The sequence below is a fragment of the Rhinichthys klamathensis genome, unplaced genomic scaffold (genome assembly GCF_029890125.1).
Source record: "Rhinichthys klamathensis goyatoka isolate OS25496 unplaced genomic scaffold, OSU_Roscu_1.1 h1tg000254l_1, whole genome shotgun sequence".
Taxonomy (NCBI): Eukaryota; Metazoa; Chordata; class Actinopteri; order Cypriniformes; family Leuciscidae; genus Rhinichthys; species Rhinichthys klamathensis.
In genome coordinates, this window is record NW_026606776.1 from 4,849,106 (window position 1) to 4,867,410 (window position 18,305).

Sequence of the window (18,305 nt, forward strand, 5' to 3'; positions counted from 1 at the left end):
ATTAAATGTCCTTATTCCTTTATATCTGCGGCACTCGCGTGTGATATCTGTCTCTTTAGCAATCGCGACCTGCTTCATACCACTGTAATGTTAAAAAACATGAGTGTTTTCACTCATCCATAAACATTATTAGATCCATCAGCTTGACAGCAAGTCCCATCATTCAGCTCGTCACTGCGTCATCAACCTACGCCTTTGTTATTGTTGGAAACTGCGCCCTATTGTGGCCAAAAAAGCTACATATTGTACCTTTAAAATGTGCACACATTTGTGTACTGACTCACAAAAAATTACTGACATAGAGGATATCAATGTAATGTGATCAGTCCGATAAAACAAGCGGTTTTTTTTGTCCAGGTGTCCCAACATCAAAGGGTTGCTATATGGTTGTCATATCTAATTTTGCAGTCCCTTTTGGTAAAACAGTTGGGATCATTTTCTGGACAGAAAGACACAAGCAGGAATGTCTTTGATCTCGGCAAACAGTTTTACTCAAAAACAGTCTAGCTTTTTTCAAACTATTCTAGGCAGTAAGAAGAAACATAAAGAAGAATCGAAATTGTATAAATGTTTAAGATATTCATAGTTTCTGTGGTATTAAGCCACTCTCCTCCTCTTTCTCACACCGTCCATCATAATACACTTCTGTTTCCATCTTTATTCAGTCCTCCTCTCCTTCACCGTCTCCGTCTCCTTCCTCCTCCTGCATAAACTCCACCAACAGTTCAGCGGTGCAGGAAGCTTCTCCCAGGCTGTTGACGGCTTTGCAGGTGTACTTGGCATCATCATCGGGGCAAACCTCCGAGATCACCAGGCTACAGTGGCCGTCCTCTTCATAGTCGATCTGGAAGTGACGCGTCTCCTTAATAGGCTGGTCGTCCTTGTACCACACTATCTCTGGGTCTGGGTACCCTTTGAGTTCAGAAAATACAGTAAATCAATATTAAATCATAAAAATGCTATCAAAGCCTTTGGCCTACCAATGATTAACATAATGGCATAGGTGGCCTTTGCAATTCGGAGGCCCGTTTTAAAGAAACAGTTGAAGGCCCTTTTTTATGAGAAAAAAAGACAGACAAGCATGTCATGCAGTGCTACTGCAATTACTTTATTATCTATTATTATATTCAACAATGCTATCTCATATTTCACTCGTAATAGTCTATTATAAATGCATTCTGCCACCACTATCTACGCATTCTATCTTTTTAACCCTAATGAAATGAAACTTTAAAAAAAATATGAAACTAAACCGCCAGTAGGTGGCGGCAACTCATTGTCTTAACGAGTGAGTCATTGAATCATTCATTCAAACGGTTAGTTGAAAATAGCGGATTCATTCAGTAAGGAAACACCACTGTGTTGCTCGTAGACGCGCAATGGCTCTGTTATGGATTTGTTTGGAATTATTCTCATTGGCGAAATAGAGCAAAAACAATATTCTGAGTCTAAAATGTAAGTCAAGTCACCTAATATTAGCTTCTTGTTTATTGAACTGTTGTATAAAATAAATATGACATTTGCAAACGTGCTGATATCCGGGAAAACAGCACTCTTGCTCGTATGATATTGCTGAATAGCTATATTCTTTATAAATATTAAAAACAAGAATTAATCCTCAAGAACGGCGTGATGGCAGGGGGCAGGGCTCTTTTTCAGGGGGCAGGGCTCTTTTTCAGGGGGCAGGGCCATTCTTTTGCAAGTCCCATTTTAAGTGAAACAGGTGAAACATAACAAAGGCCGCTACTGCTTGGAGCATTTAAATATCAATATATGGAGTGGTGTAAACGCTATGAATCATACCCAACTCTGATTTGTTCATTTTCTGACTGATGATGATCATATCTCCACCCACATCTACAAGCTTTCTCATTGTGTGTTTTCTTTTGAACTTCGTCATATTAAAGGGAGAGCAGAAGGTAAAAAGAATCCTGACAATATTGATGATTAGGAAGTGGTTGGGCATAAAGGGATATGACTATTATATATAACTATTTTCATTTTAGAGACCCTAAAACAGATTTAAATAGATAAAAAAAAAAAAAAAAAAAAAGTGAATAAAAGACTTAAAAACCCCTGCTCAAACCAAATGGTTAATATTCCTTTGGAATTTAAACGCAATAAAGACCAATGATCAGAACTGATAATGTTAGCACATAAAAAAAAAAGAAAAAGAAAAAGCAACAATTGTTTTTGTTTTTTTAAATGCTGCAGTCCCTAAAATGTTTAGACACTGGAAAGGCATTTTTTCTTCTACAGCATTTGACCAAAACATTAAGATTTACCTTATATGGATATCTCTAAGGACCAAATCATAACGCATATTAGGATGATTTCAGAAGGATCATGTGACACTGAAGACTGGAGTTATGGCTGCTGAAAATTCAGCTTTGCCATCACAGGAATAAATGACATTTTAAAATATATAATAGAAAACAGTTATTTTAAATTGTAATAATATTGGACAATATTAAGGGTGAAGGGCAAAATAATTATAACTCAGCACTAAAAGCACAATAGCCTTTGAGGTCAAAGGTCATTACCCTCAATCTTGCAGTCAAAGCGGGCAGCACTGCCTTCCACCACTTCCACATCCTGAATGACAGAGGAGAAGGTGGGAGCCTCTGGTGTGCGGTTTTCATCCTCCACACTCTCAAAGAATGGTGCAGGAGGCTCTTCTAAAAACACAGGTTTTTATTACATTTATATGCAAACAATATTTTTTACAAATATGACACTTAATATGCAATAGAGCGCAACAGTCGGGTTCCGGAAGTAAAAACTCCATTCAGTTTCTCCATAGAGAAATTGATTTTTAATAATAACTGGTAAAACTTTTAAAGACAATTCCTTACTGTGAGTTATGAGGTTGTTAATCGATGGTATTTGCTTCTGTTGAAGATGTCAGCCCACATTATTTCAGCTTAGTTTAAAAAAATTGTGTTTAGCAGCAGAATTTGTGGTGAAAAACTACACTACTCATGATGCTGTAAAGAAAATTCCACCAAATAGACAGTCGAAACATCTGTATAATGACATATATATATATATATATATATATATATATATATATATATAAATATATAGATCAGTGATTGAAACAAGCAAAATGTGCTGAAAGATTTTGTTAGCTCCACCCACTCCCATAAAGCACCCATGCAATCAAGTCAGTCTCCCTATGCTCCCAAAATGCTTAAATATATATGCATATTTTATATATAATCAACATTTTTAAATGAGTAGTTTTATATTTCTCCATCGTTTTTAAAGGTGCTCTATGTAACTTTTAGCGGCCTCTAGTGGTGATGTTTCAGATTGCAACCAAATTTTACAAGAGCGCTCGTGCTCGAACTCATAGACAATACCGTCTATTACGCAAATATCTCGGCGAATACTAGACGGATTCGGCGAGCACCGAGCTCGTTGGGACCATCTAGTCGAGCTGAAAAGAACCATATAAGGTCCATAGTTTTTGGTGGTGTTTTCGCGGAGATATTAGCAGAAAACCATCGGGCGCGCTGCAAAATTGCGGACGCCGGTGACGTCACGATCTCAGAAGATAATCGCTCGTATCTCTGGAACGCAAAGACCCAGAGAGCTCAAATTCGGGGGAGGAGGTCCCAGGGGAACCCTTGCCCGAACGCTAGATTGGCGGGCCTCGGGGATGCCCCCTACCAGATCGCCGTTCGCTGGGACCCCCGATTTCGAACGGCTATAACTCGGGGAGCCGGGCGAGTTGGACCTCGGGGGTGGGCTCGTTCGAAAGGCCCCATCCAGCACTACGAACGATTAGAGTCTTGGGAATATTGATCAAAGATTGACTGAGATATAAGCCGAAAAACGTGCACCTTAAATCGGACGTAACTCCCTGACCGTCTACAGACTGTATATAAGGAGAGAGGCTCGGGAGCGCGCATGCACGTCACATCCGCTGGATTTCGCGGTAAATCCGACCCGGAGACTTCACATAGAAATAGGAATACTGGCCTTCAGAGGTAATAGCAAAACTCGACAAGTGGATCATTTTAATGTGTGATTACAACCCCTTCACACACAGGCAATAAAAAAAGGATTCATTTTAGTAGAAAAGTTACATAGAGCACCTTTAATTTGATTATGCTGTTTGCAGTGCTTCATGGGATTGTAGTTCTTTATATCACTAAAGACTTTCAGTATACAGTTATACCTTAGTTTTTTAATCTGATTTTCAAATACTTTTTTTGCTTCAAATCAAAGTTTAGAATGTTATGATTCAGTTGCTTGTTGGCTTGGTTCATGGCTTATAACAAAGAATCTTTTGAAATCCCTATGGGAGAAATGAATGGAAAAAATACTTCCGGAACAAGCGCTGCTGAAAAAGTGGGCGGACACTATTGCACTCAAGCCTATATGCTGCAACAATGTGAAAATTGGTTGCTGAGCCAGTACCGTCAGTCGGAGAGCTTTTCTTTGGTCCGATGCCTCCTAACATTCCCATAGAGCTGAACCTAGAGATAGCTCGCACTGCATTCCCTGTTTTCTGCACAGACACGCACAAACGTAAAATCTAAACTCTGCCACTTCCACAAAGCAAACAGTTTCCTTTGAATCTCATTCTTTGTTCAACGAATAAATCAAAATAAAATGCAGTGCTCTCACCTGCCAGCGGCGTCTCAGGATGTACTTCTTCATCCTCTCTTTGGACAGCTGTTTAGCCTCCATATTTCTAGTGTCCTGTTTGAGCCAGGAGTGCTCGAAACACTGAGCGCAGGTCAGCCTGGCCCTGCAGTGTGGCATTTAAAGGGTCTCAGAATTCAGATCAAACGCTCAAAACGCTCTTCTCAACATTCAGCGTGTACTAATACATTTGAGTGATAATTAACTTTGCCAATTACACCAATCGTTTACAACAATGTAGATTTTACTGGGTCTATGCCAAGAGCTCAAGATGTGTCATTCAAGGAATGCGCTTCCTGTGCATCTACAGAGTGCTCTAAAAAGGCATTTGATTAACTTGGAACAATGCTGGTAATTCAATAAAAGTGATCTTTCTTCAACAGTTTCTTCTGTTAAGCTTTCATCTTACCTCATGTCCTTTTTTAGGAGACTGCTGATGAAGTCTTTGGCCTGATCTGAAATCTCATCAAATGCCTCATCCTCAAAATCCCAGGTGGCTGAGGTGACATTGGCAAGGGTTTCATTGTCATTATCTCCCATGAATGGTGAGAGACCACTGACACTGAGGGTAAACAAGAGGAAGGGTATCAGGCAATAATCTTTGATTCTGTTACAGCATTTTCAACCAAAATGTGATGTAAGGTACAAGGGGACTAAAAGCATTTTCTGAAGGATCATGTAACACTGAACGATGCTGAAATTTCAGCTTTGCCATCACAGGAATAAATGACATTTTTAAATATATTAAAATAGAAAACAGTTATTTTAAATCGTAATAATATTTTACTGTATTTTTGATCAGATAAATGCAGCCTTGGTGAGCATAAGAGACTTTTTTTAAAAACATTTAAAAAATCAGACCAAGATTCCCTTTTATGACTATGGTGTATTCAATGACGTGTGTATTTTGTAAAAATAAATGCCAAATGTCATATAGTTTAGAGCCAATAATATAGTGATATAGTTTATAAGCAATATTTATAGATATAGAGGCAATATTTCATAGGTGGGGACCTCTTTTCACTTTTTCAACTGTATTGAAAAATTATTTAATCACCTTCAATAAAACTGAAAATCGACAAAAAACAAGTTCGTACTATTTTATAATATTTGTTCGTACTATTTTATAATATTACTATATTTGTAATATTTGATAGGTTCAGGCATTATCATTCACAACATTTTAATCAAATTACTTTAAATGAGATACCCAATGCCTTTATGAATCAGGACAATTATTGTAGCAAAAAACAGGTGTTTATGAAATTTAGTGTTTTGGATTTTTTTTTTTTTATCAAAAACTGCCTTTTGGGGCCATTAGCCCCGATAAAAGTAACTGACACAGGTCAGTTTAAATATTTATACTCTACCTCCAAGGTATTAAAATTGTGTTTATATGATAAATTGAAAAAGCAAGCTTGGAAAGCGAGTTGTCCAAAAACGTACAATGGCCTTAAAAGGAAATGTTTCCAGTCTTCAGCATTGATCACTCTGTCTTTACGTGCCACGGTTGTTAGCGACGGTTGGATGAGCTGAGATTTGTCACTCACAGAATGTAACAGATGACGCCAATACTCCACATGTCTGTTGGGTAGCTGATAGCCTCATAGTTGATCACTTCAGGAGCTACAAACTCAGGAGTTCCAAACAGTACCTTCAGAGAGCCGGAATCCTCTGAAAACAACAACAAAATATCAACTCTGCCAAACAAAAACACACTCTGTGCTTGTATCTGCAGTTGTTTACACTTGTTTACCAAGCCTTCGAGCGAGTCCAAAGTCAATAAGTTTGATCTTGCTTCCCGTCTTGTTGATGCACATGATGTTCTCAGGTTTGAGATCCAGGTGGACAATGCCCTGCTTGTGGATAAACTGCACTCCATCTATGATCTGCAGCATGTACTTGATCACCTCTCGCTCAGTCAGCTCGAAATCCTCATCGACGATTCGCTCAAACAACTCACCTCCAGAGATCCTGCAGCCAATGGGGGACCACAATGACAACATCGTTTAGTGACGCTCTAACCAATCACTGTCGGCCTGCAGACTCACTGCATTAGAACTGTTTATGCACATTCCATTCAACAACCATATGAACTGTGTCTGAGCCTGCAGTGCTAAATAGTTCTCTTACAGTCAGGGAGATTTAAATCTGGCCTATTTTCCATCATGGCTGCCAAGCTAAGAAAGAGAGCATCCATGCTTTCTCCTCCCCACCTCGCTGTTTCTCCATCTCACTATATAAGGACATATGACACACACTTCTTCAATCACGGGGTGCTGGATTTTACATTCCACCTTCTCCATAAAAAGCCAAACTGATGGAATGAAAAAAACAACAACTACCAAACATCACAGCCTGTTCAAAGAGACCAGGGAACACATAGGTTCACCAAAGTGACCTAATGTAATCATCGGCCCCAACATGAAACATGTTTTATTTAGTCAACCTGTGTTATGATAACCTGCTGAAAAATCCAGCATAAACCAGCTTGAATTCCATGTTGGTCCAGGCTAGTTTATGCTTGTTAGAGCTGGTATAGTGCTGCTATAACTGGTTGACCAGCATAGTCATGCTGTTCTCAAGCAAAACTGAGCCGGTGTCACTGGTCCACCAGCACTCCTGCTTCCCATACTGGGGACCAACAAACCAGCAACCAGCATTCCAAGCTGGTCCCAGCATGCAAACATACTGTATGCTGGATTTTTTCAGCAGGGTAGCCTACTTGGATGGCATATAATAGTTTAGGAACTTACATCTCCAAGACCATGACCAAGTCAGACTTTCCCTCAAAGGCGTCCACACACTGCACCAGTTTGGGGTGGTGGAGGCTGTTCATGACACCAATCTCCTGCCTCACGTTCTCCTTGTCCTTTTGTGAGAATGCCTTGATGAACTTCCCTGCCCATACCTTCTTGGAGGACTTCTCCACCAATTTGAAGACTTGACCAAATTTACCACTTGTAGAGACAACGGAAAGACCATGAGAATTGGAAAAGGGAGAAAAGAGAAGAAAACTCTTGTAAATCTAAAATAGATATAACAGATGCATCTCTTACGTTCCTAAGCGGTCCTCTATATCATAGAAGTCCTTAACGCTACAGTCTTTCTTAATGACCACATCTCTGTATTCTGGTTCTTTCTCCTCATCTGTGAAATGAACAGGATATGTATCAGATTGACCATGTGGGAGTCGAGTTAGTAAACTTTGGCTTCAGAAGGGGTGGATAATTGCTTGAACTTCATACCATCATCAGACACAGTGGCTCCAACTTCCCCCTCTTCCTTTTTCTCTGGAGAAGAATAGGAATGTTTTAAAACTTTATAGTTTTTTTAAGTAGTGCATCAGATCATCACATTTATACTTTGGGGTTCAATAGTCTGAGACCAAATTGAATATCGTTTTTTCAATCTAAACCTGGACAAAAATCGAACATTAGACTTTGAAAAAATTTAAACAATAATATTTTACATCTAAATAATTTAAATAGGCCTAATATAAATTCATTTGCTTCCATTGACGTACACAATGCTCTCTACATTCTCACATCATGGTAAATAATGGGATCATTGAACGTAGAGTTCATGCTCATGCTATTGCCATTAAAGCAATTTTGAAATTCATGTACATTTCTCATCTTTTCATTGAAATTGTTATGATGATAATATGATTCGTCATGAACATGTTTGTATTAAAAAGAAAAGATTGCAAAATTAAGGCATTTTCTCTAGTGGCTTCAAATTTTTGGAGCCCACTGATTCTTTCTCGATCAATAGAAACAGAACGTATCTCACAATTAAGCTCACCTGTTATCTCCTCCACTCCCACTTTAATGGGCTCAGATTCTGCACTGGGCTCTCCAACTCCATACACATTAACAGCTCGAACACGGAACTTATACTGACGATCGCCGAGAAGGTTCTGGACATGGTATGAGGTGCTGTTACAAGAGGTCAGGTCATTCCATGTGTTGTCCATGGAGTTCCAGATCTCCAGGTTGTATGACTGGACGATGCTGCCCCCATCGTAAGTGGGGCCGTACCAGGAGAGGGTGAGTGAAGACATGCGGATGTCGGAAGCAGCAGGGATGCCGGCTGGGGGATCTGGCTTATCTGGGACACAGATTTACATTGGAGAGGTCAGCAATAGTAAGAAAGCTTTGCACAGAATTATAGGGAGACCACTAGTAGTACACATCTTCAACAATATTATTGATCTGCCTGCATTGACACGAACTTAACTGAGCTGGACAGTGACATCTCTGTTTTCCGATAAATGAACTAAATTAATAACTTTTTTACAGCTGGACTATGACAATATTTTCTTCTAGAGCTGCTGTACAGCCAAAACAAACTTTGTTGCATTCTTTTCCTGTTATCACTTAGCTGCGTTGAAACAATCTGTATTGTAAAAAGATCTATATAAATAAAGGTGACTTGACCAGTAAATGTGCTTTATGTCAATGTTTTATCAAAATGCTAATGAACCGATACTGCTGATATTGATTGGAGACAGCCACAAATTAATATTTTGAGATTTTTTTCAGAGTGATTCTATAAATAAGTAAGTGACTGAACCCGAAATAACATGCACACACACACACACACCCTTACACTAACCCTACACATCACAAAACAAATTCTGCATTTTTACATTTTCAAAAAACATCCTATGATTTATACACACAAGGACAAGGATTTCGGATATTGCCATCTTTGTGGGGACATTTTGTTGTCCCCCCACACACAAGCGCACACACAGTGGTGTGATAGTCAATCATAATCCCAGCTGCTTCCTTCCCTTCTCTCATTATTTGTCACTTCCTGTTTTTGTTTGCTCCCATACCTACGATGGTGAGATTGAGTGAGGCCTGCTTGGTGCCAAATTTATTCTGCAGTTCTAGAGTGTAGCAGCCACAGTGATCCTGGTCGCTCGCTGTGATTGTCAGCTGACTGCTGTTCTCTCTGGTCTCTATGGAAATGCCCCCACTTCCTGGCTGGATCTAAACAAGAGAAGAGTAGATCATGTATCCTAGTATGTAGTATAGGCCTTCATTTTCGAATTAATTTGACCGCATTTTATATTAAAATTGGGTGTTCGATGTTTAGATTATTTTACCATTTTACATCAAATTGATGCACCATTTCAAGTCATCAATGCAAAAATGCAACTAAATTAAAAGCTATGGAATGTATTTACTTAAAAATAAACTATTCAATATATACTTTTGATATATTACTATTAATAAAATGAATAAAGTAGATATTTACAACTAACCCCCGGTTTCACAGACAAGGCTTAAGCTAGTCCCAGACTAAAATGCATGGTTGAGTTGTTTTAACTGAAAGCAACTTGCACTGACATATCTTAAATTATGTCACTGCCATTGTTTTGTCAAGATGCACACCAGAAATATATATATTTTTTCTAAGGCACGTTTATAAAAGCTACTTAAATGCCCTTATTGAACTAAGGCCTAATCCCGGCTTAATCTTAGTCCTGCGAAACCAGGCCTAAATGTAATATTTTTTAAGTTTATTTGAATATCAATTAATCAAACTACAGTACTTTGTGTCACTACTTTACATCAATTCAGTTAAAGGATTAGTTCACTTTTAAAAAAACTTTTGCTGATAATTTACTCACCCCCATGTCATCCAAGATGTCCATGTCTTTCTTTCTTCAGTCGAAAAGAAATGAATGTTTTTGATGAAAACATTCCAGGATTTTTCTCCATATAATGCACTTTGCTGGGCAGCAAACGGTTCAAGGTCTAAATGACCGTTTCAGTGCAGCTTCAAAGGGCTTTAAACGATACCAGACGATGAATAAGGGTCTTATCTAGCGAAACGATCGGTCATTTCAAAAATAAATAAAAAAGTTAAAGTTTTATAGGCACAAATGCTCGCCTTGCGAAATCTCCTGTTCGAACTCGTTCATCAAAATGATTGAATCTTTTTTCAAGTCAATGACTCGAAAAAAGATTCGTTCATTTTGATGAACGAGTCAATGACTCGAAAAAAGATTTGTTCATTTTGATGAACGAGTTCGAACAGGAGAGTTCGCAAGGCGAGCATTTGTGCCTATAAAACTTTAACTTTTTTATTTATTTTTGAAATGACCGATCGTTTCGCTAGATAAGACCCTTATTCATCGTCTGGTATCGTTTAAAGCCCTTTGAAGCTGCACTGAAACGGTCATTTAGACCTTGAACCGTTTGGTGCCCAGCAAAGTAAATTATATGGAGAAAAATCCTGGAATGTTTTCATCAAAAACATTAATTTCTTTTCGACTGAAGAAAGAAAGACATGGACATCTTGGATGACATGGGGGTGAGTAAATTATCAGCAAAAGTTTTTTTTAAAGTGAACTAATCCTTTAACAACGACTGTAAACCAATACCGATCCCCATAAAAAATGGAATCGGGATCTGTATCGGTTGATCAAGATGTTAAGAAATCAGTGATCGATTTTGACTTTAAAAATCCTGATCAGAGCAATGTGTTGTGCTCCAAAATGTTTTTTTTTTAATAAAAAACGTTTTATGTGTATTTACAATTTGTGCCGTCATTTTTAGCTAAAAGAGATGCTCATGTGGGGAATTTATTTATTTCGTTTTTCAGGGTTTGGGACGGGTCAAAAAAATCACAATAAAATGGGGACTTTGTAATGTTTGGGAACCTAGGATCTGTCATGTTACAAACTCTCTGTCCCTCTCCAACTCTTCCTACCGGCTTTTTAAATTTGAGCCAGGTGCAAGTTATTGGTGCCGACCCTCCAAAGTTGCCCAACAGCTCCACCTTTTCTCCTGCCCTGATCTTCCGATCTCCAGAGAACTGCAGAAACTGAGGCGGAGAACCTGCATGGCATCATAGGCGAACACAAATTCACATTCAACACTCATGGTAAATTGTTACTCTGTATTTTCTCTCTCTGCCTGTCTACTATCAGAATTTTGTAAGACAGCTTGTTACTACACAAGAGAGTATACATGGCCTTTAAATATTCCTCAGATTAGTATAATTGTGTAAGTTTTAGTTGGAAGATATTCTTACACTGTTTGGCGGGAGCTGGTTTCTTCTTTATTCTGGCTTCATCTGCAGAAGATATAGAGCATGTATTGATGTAAGATAGATAAACAGTGTATACTGTATATCTTTAGATAGACATATTTACATAATTATTGAAACAAACATTTGATTAAAAGGGATAGTTCGACCAAAAATGAAAATTCTGTAACCGTTTACTCATCCTCATGCCGGTCCAAACCTGTATGACTGTTCTGAAGAATGTCGATATAACCAAACAGTTTTGGTTACCTTTGACTTACATTGTATGGATTAAAAAAACGCAGAGCCATCTCTCCTATATCTTCTTTTTTTGTTCCACAGAAGAAAGAAAGTCATACAGTTTTGGAACGACGTGAGGGTGAATTAATGATGTCAGAATTTTCATTTTTGGGTGAACTGTCCATTTAAAGGAAGGTTACTAACATACTACAAGCATAAATAATGATTTGTTAAATAACAACCTTTTGACAGAAGGGTCTGAACATGACCAACCAAAATTAAAACCAATTTCTGTGGAGTCTGTATTGCTTTTGTTATTGTTCTAATACAAATATTAGCTTATTTTGAAAAGAAAAATAAATAAATGGGTAAAATGGATAAATGACTTACTCTCCATAAAACAATCCACTAATAATAAATAATAATACATTTTATTTAAAGGCGCCTTTCGTGGCACTCAAGGACACCTTACAAAATTCATTAAAGATAAAGACATTAAACAATCAAACCAGTACAGCAACAAACATTAAATCACACAAAAGCCTGCCTAAACAGATATGTTTTAAGACGAGATTTAAAAACTGAGAGACTAGAACTGTTGCGAACTTCTACAGGAAGAGAGTTCCATAAATGGGGAGCAGCATAGCCAAAAGCTCGTGACCCCATAGAAGTTGTCCGAGTGCGTGGCACAACAAGTGTAAGTGCAGAAGCAGATCTTAGAGTGCGGGAAGGAGTGTGTATATGAAGAAGATCTTGAAGATATGAAGGAGCCAGATTGTTAAGTGCTTTGTAAGTTAAAAGTAAATTTTTTTAATTTACACGGAATTTAACTGGGAGCCAATGCAACTTCTGTAAAATAGGAGAAATTTGTTCAAAAGTGGAAGTTTTGGTAATGACGCGAGCTGCAGCATTTTGTACTAACTGTAATTTATGAAGAGATTTGGAAGGAAGCCCATAAAACAAAGCATTACAATAGTCGATTCTGGATGTTACACGAGCATGGACAAGCGTAGCAGTACTCTTGAGTGAAAGGACAGGACGCAAACGATTTATATTGCGAATACGAAAGAATGCAGAACGGGTAACTCTATTAATGTGAGATTCAAAAGACAGAGTTGTGTCAAGAATGACACCCAAACCTTTGACCTGATTCGATAGAGGAACAGAACAGTTATCTATTACCATAGAAGAAATATTCAACTTACTTATTGTATTTTTTTGAACCAACAAGAAGAATTTCTGTTTTACTGATGTTCAATTTTAGAAAATTACTAGAAAACCAATTTTTTTTTATTCACTTAAGCACTCACCAAGAGAAGAAGAGGGAAACTTTGAAGAAGGTTTAGAAGACAGGTAAAGTTGGGTGTCGTCGGCATAACAATGAAAATGGATATCATATTTCCTAAAAATGTTGCCCATAGGTAAAAGATAAATAATAAACAGAAGAGGTCCTAAAACAGAGCCCTGGGGAACACCAGTGACAACAAAAGTGGGTTTAAACTGTTTAAGTTGTACAAATTGAATGTTGTACTAATCAACCATGTTGACATTACTGATATATCATTGCACCGTGTAAAAGGAAATGACTAGTCAATATTCATCTGTGGGCGCATCTAAGAATTGACAGGAGTTCTAAGGAAACTGCCACTCCTGATCAGTATCCAGGGAAAGAGTGTCTGTGTGGACACTGTCTCGCTGGAATTCCCCTTATATGGGCATGCTAAATATAGGGTTTCCAAGATCCAGGAAGCAGTGTCTCTCTCTCTCTCCACTATTTATTTAAGGTTTGATCGCCGTCAAGAAACAATGCAACATGTAAACCCCACTAATACTCCAACACAGTCCAAACAGAGAGAGAGAGAGAGAGAGAGAGAAAGAGAGGGGGAGAGGGGGAGAGGGGGAGAACAGGGCTAAGGAAGACAGAGAGGACAGTCAGATCTTAATGTGTTTCAGCTCACAGAAGTCTACCATTTTAGGCCTTCTCTTCTGTCTCCTATCTTTCATTTCATCTCTTATGCTTGGACACACCTGGGTTTTTTCCACAAGCACTGAATACTAAGTACTCTCAGCTGCCTGTCCTGGTATACATTGCTTTTTGTTCCATAAATTGTAAATCACTTAGACATTGTTTGTTTAGAACAAAACTGTAATGTAAAGGTGAGCTACTTATGTCTTAAAGGCTGCTATGCTTATGAAATACTAGAAGAACAAATGCCGCACTAAAACTGGTTGCCTAATGTTCCAAAACACTATCGGCTGAGTTTATTTTTTACTCCTCCACAATCACATGGATTAAAACACAGGATCTAGTGTGACAGTTGTGTTGAAAACAACTGTACAGGCAAACTGTTTGAGCATCACATATCCAATCTGCCATCAGATACGAAAATCCTCCATGGATAGAGTGTGCGTGATGACCATTGTCCTGTCTATGGGGTCATCTTCTCCAATTACAAATATTTGTGAAAGAGAAATCTGGACTAAGGTTCATTTCACACAGCGCGGGTTTTCCGGGAATACGGTTGAGGAAATGGACTTTAATGGTGAATAATTGTGGTTTCTGGAAGGTTACTGAAATATTCACTATGGTCATCCTCAAGAGGGACAAAACAAACACAAGGCCTATTAATATATGCCAAGACCGGATAATTGTTATTAATGTTTGTTGAAAACAAGATTTTGAAAAAAAGAAAAAGAAAAAATTCCTATGCAACTATTCAAACCATGCATGAATATTCGTCCACAACAGCAGATAGTGCAGATATATATTTTTTCTATTGATGATATGTACAGAGCTGTATTACTTTAAAGGGATAGTTCACCCCAAAATGATCCTGTATAATAACCCAAACCTGCATGACTTTATTTCCTCTGTGGAACATGAAAGAAGATATTTTGAAGAAAGTTTGTAAGCAAACACTTTCAGTTCCCACTGACCTCCATTAAATGGACAAAAAAATACAATGGAAGTTAATGGGAACCAAAACAGACTTTTGTCAAAATGTCTTCTTTTATGTACTGCAAAAGAAAGAAATGCATTCAGGTTTGGAACAAGATGCGGTAAATGATGAATTTTCATACCTAGAATTATGTTAATGAGTCGCATGGGCTACTTGTATGTATAATGTTTGGAGCTTGACAATTACTTTTCCCCATCCACTTTAATCATATATGAAAGAGGGCAGCGTGAACATTCTGTTTTTATGTTCCACAAACGGAACACAGTTTTTGAAATGATGTAACGGATGAGCAACTTTTCATTTTTGGGTGACCTATCCCTTTAAATAACTAACAGGCCAAGTAAACATGCCACAGGTGTCCTTACTCACTTTCTGTTGTGGGAGTTGCAGAAGGGCTCTTCCTGTTTTTCTTATCTGCTGATGGGTCTGAAGGGTCTAGAAGAATGCAACACAACAAATTAATCCTAATTATCAGTTTTGGGAGGAATTTGTTATAGTTGCACCCTCTCTCAATACTATGTTTCCAATAGATAAAGAGAACTCTAGGACACAAGACACTCACCATCAACAGTGACCATACAGGAACACTCTGCTTTACCACGTGCATTCTCTGCCCTGCATGTGTATCGTCCTTCATCCTCTGGTAGAGCCTTGTCAATTGTAAGTGAACACTTTTCACCTGATGTAAAAACAAGAGGTAGAATTCAATGACAAATGTGTTTTGTCCCAAAAATAAAAATACGGTCATCATTTACTCACTGTCAAGTTGGTCCAAACCTGTGTGAATTTCTTCTGCTGAACACAAAAGAAGATAATTTGAAGAATGCTACCCCATTGCCTTCCATAGTGTGGGGAAAAAAATACTATGGAAGTTAATCGGGTCGCATCAACTGTTTGGTTACCGATTCTTCAAAATATTTTCTTTTGTGTCCAGCAGAAAAAAAAAAAACATTTTTGGGTAAACTATCCATAAAAATAAAGTTAATAATACTTTAGGTAACACTTTATTTTGATGGTCCACTTGTGACATTAACTATAAGTAACTCATGCCAACTAACTATAATTAGAGTATTAGTAGACTGTCTGCTAACTCTTTATTGTGATGGTCCCCCAACAGACATTCTACTGACTATAAGTCCGTATAAGTCCCGAACTCTAACCTAAGAGTCTACTAATACTCTAATGAAAGTTAGTTGACATGTACAGCAGTTGCAAAGTTACTTATAGTTATTAAAGTGTCTAAAGTGGACCATCAAAATAAAATGTAACCATATTTGGTATTCCCAAAGACATCTCTTAATAAAGTTCTTACCTTTTTTCTTAAGATTGTTCGACAAAAATGAAGAAGAATTTGAATTCCGAAAAATATTGTTCTTAAAAAACATTGTAAATAACCTCTTGAAGCTATGATAACCTCCAACTTATCTTAAAGTGCCAAAAGTAAGATTTTCAATGAATTTGTTGGATTGTTATTGCCAAATATAAGGCTTGTCATTTTCTTCTTCAGAAAAAAAAGCAAGAAGTTCTTAAGAAAATATTTGAAAACATCTTAAGAATTTAATTTAAGGAACTTTCTTACAAAAAGTGCTTACGGCCCCTGCTTTATAAACAAATTCCACCAGAACAACAGAGAGCTTAAAGTACTGGATAATGCATTAGTGTAGGGGACACCCATCACATCCCTGTGTGATTTAGACCCGGAGGGAATCCTCCATTGCTATTTCAGAACTTTCTAATTGTGACCAGATGATCATTCTGTCTCATGTCAGTGAAATGGGATAGAGAGACCTTAAACCCTCAGATCGAATAACCTAATGTGAATGAGCTCAAAGAGCCAAGATAACACTCACTGTGTGCTCCAGTTGGCCATGAATCAGCCTCAGCTTTAAGATCAAGCCTCTCAGTATGTGATTTACAACACAACTCAGAACACTAAAGTAGGAATTTAGGAAGAGAGGGTTTAAGCTTGTCCACATCATTAAATACACTCTTTGAAATAAAACATTGATGGTTCCATGAAAAATCCACGGAACCTTTCCATTGCAGAAAAGGTTCTTTTATATTGAAAAAAAATATGGTTCTTTAGACAATAGGATTCTTTTAAGAACTGAAAGGTTCTTTGGGGAACCCAAAATAGTTCTTCTATGGCATCTCTGTGAAATCCCCCTTTTGGAATTTTTGTTTTTAAAAGTGTAACTCTATACAGACCCAAGGTTACCACATTACATTGGACTATCAATCAAGACATATAGAACTGTTCAGAAAATACAAGATCAATAGTAATTTTGCATTGTAATTTTAAAATTGTGGTCAAATGTATCAACTTTTCTACCTTCCTGTGATAAGATAATGAACTTGGATGGCTTCACGATTTTCCCATCAAGTATCCAGGTTATGACAGCTTGGGGGTCAGAGGTCACCTGACACTCTAACCTCAGCTTCTCTCCATCCACCACAGTGATGTCACCTAGAGTCTGTGTGAAAACAGGCGTCTTTCCAGCATCCTTCTCTCCTCCGTTCACAACTTTTGCCTTTTTATCGTTTGTCTCTGTTATTTGTCCATCATTTGTCTTGTTCTTGGGACTGGCTTTCTCCTTGTTTTCAGTTGTCCCTACATCATTGCTGCTGGTTTTTTTCTCTGTTGTTGGGTTTTCCTTTACATTAACCTTTTTATCCGTTTCGCCACCGTTTACACCATTGACACCACTTCGATTTTCCTTGTGGGGTGTCTTGAGTGTTGGTTTTGATGAATTCTGTTCGCTTTCCTCAGTCTTCTCTGGTTCTGGTGCTTGCTTTTTGTTCAGGGCAGACCTGAAGCCTGAAGGTGCGCTGCTTGGGGGTGGTGTGGCAGCAGGTGCTTTGGATGAACCATCTTTCTTGTTGAGCAATGATCTGAAGTCAACCTTTGTTGGGGTGCTTGTCTTGATATCAGACCCCGGCTTAGGCCCCGACCGGGGCTTTAGAGCTGCCCTAAAGTCTGTCATCTGTCTTCCTCTGCTAACCTCTAGAAAATAAAGCTAATTTAAGAAAGTTCCTTTCGTCAATCCCTCTCTGCTCCTTTCGTAGGAGTTCCTTGCGGTTCCACAAGCTGTAAATGGATATGGGTAACCAGTTGAATAAACGTTCCTTCAGGATCCCACTGATCCAGTGACTCTGTGGAGGTCCTGCTCTGTCTGTGGCTTCCAGTCACTGTGCAACTCTGTTCTCCCCACTCAAACTACTCTTGGGACAACCCCTCTGGACCAGAATGAAAGAGGGAGGAGAAAACAGAGAGTAGAGAAAGGACATAGGGAAGGAAAGAGATATATGAGTATGGGGAGTGTAATCGGATTGTTTGAGAGCTTAGACTCCATTCTATAATAGGTTAATTGGAGACAGGAACACATTTCATATCTGTGT

The 18,305-nt window shown here is 38.2% G+C and overlaps 1 protein-coding gene across 2 annotated transcripts; it reads right to left on the minus strand.

Moving 5' to 3' along the window:
• Nucleotides 1-538: 538 nt before the first annotated feature.
• mylkb (myosin light chain kinase b) lies at nt 539-18,076 on the minus strand. Of its 2 annotated transcripts, none has more exons than XM_056266946.1 (17): nt 17,239-18,076; nt 15,469-15,585; nt 15,276-15,341; nt 11,713-11,754; nt 11,389-11,516; nt 9,503-9,659; nt 8,464-8,769; nt 7,905-7,949; nt 7,716-7,806; nt 7,413-7,616; nt 6,413-6,630; nt 6,207-6,330; nt 5,066-5,218; nt 4,639-4,762; nt 4,429-4,519; nt 2,544-2,675; nt 539-912 (listed from the first exon to the last, which is right to left on the minus strand). In XM_056266946.1, exons 1-17 carry the CDS (start codon nt 17,888-17,890, stop codon nt 662-664), a joined length of 2,901 nt encoding a protein of 966 aa, XP_056122921.1. In that variant the 5' UTR covers nt 17,891-18,076; the 3' UTR covers nt 539-661. The 2 variants fall into 2 exon arrangements, with proteins under 2 accessions (XP_056122921.1, XP_056122920.1); XM_056266945.1 differs by having other exon boundaries at nt 2,544-2,678; nt 17,239-18,075.
• Between the last annotated feature and the right edge of the window lie 229 nt (nt 18,077-18,305).

Bases quoted from the DNA above. Each gene is read 5' to 3' on its own strand.
- mylkb (XM_056266945.1), bottom strand. From the start codon at position 17,890: ATGACAGACTTTAGGGCAGCTCTAAAGCCCCGGTCGGGGCCTAAGCCG. The intron at 7,950-8,463 runs GTGAGCTTAATT...ATTCTTCTCCAG, and splicing joins GGGAGTGGAGGAGATAACAG to AGAAAAAGGAAGAGGGGGAA. The intron at 6,631-7,412 runs GTAAGTTCCTAA...CATTGGCTGCAG, and splicing joins TTGGTCATGGTCTTGGAGAT to GATCTCTGGAGGTGAGTTGT.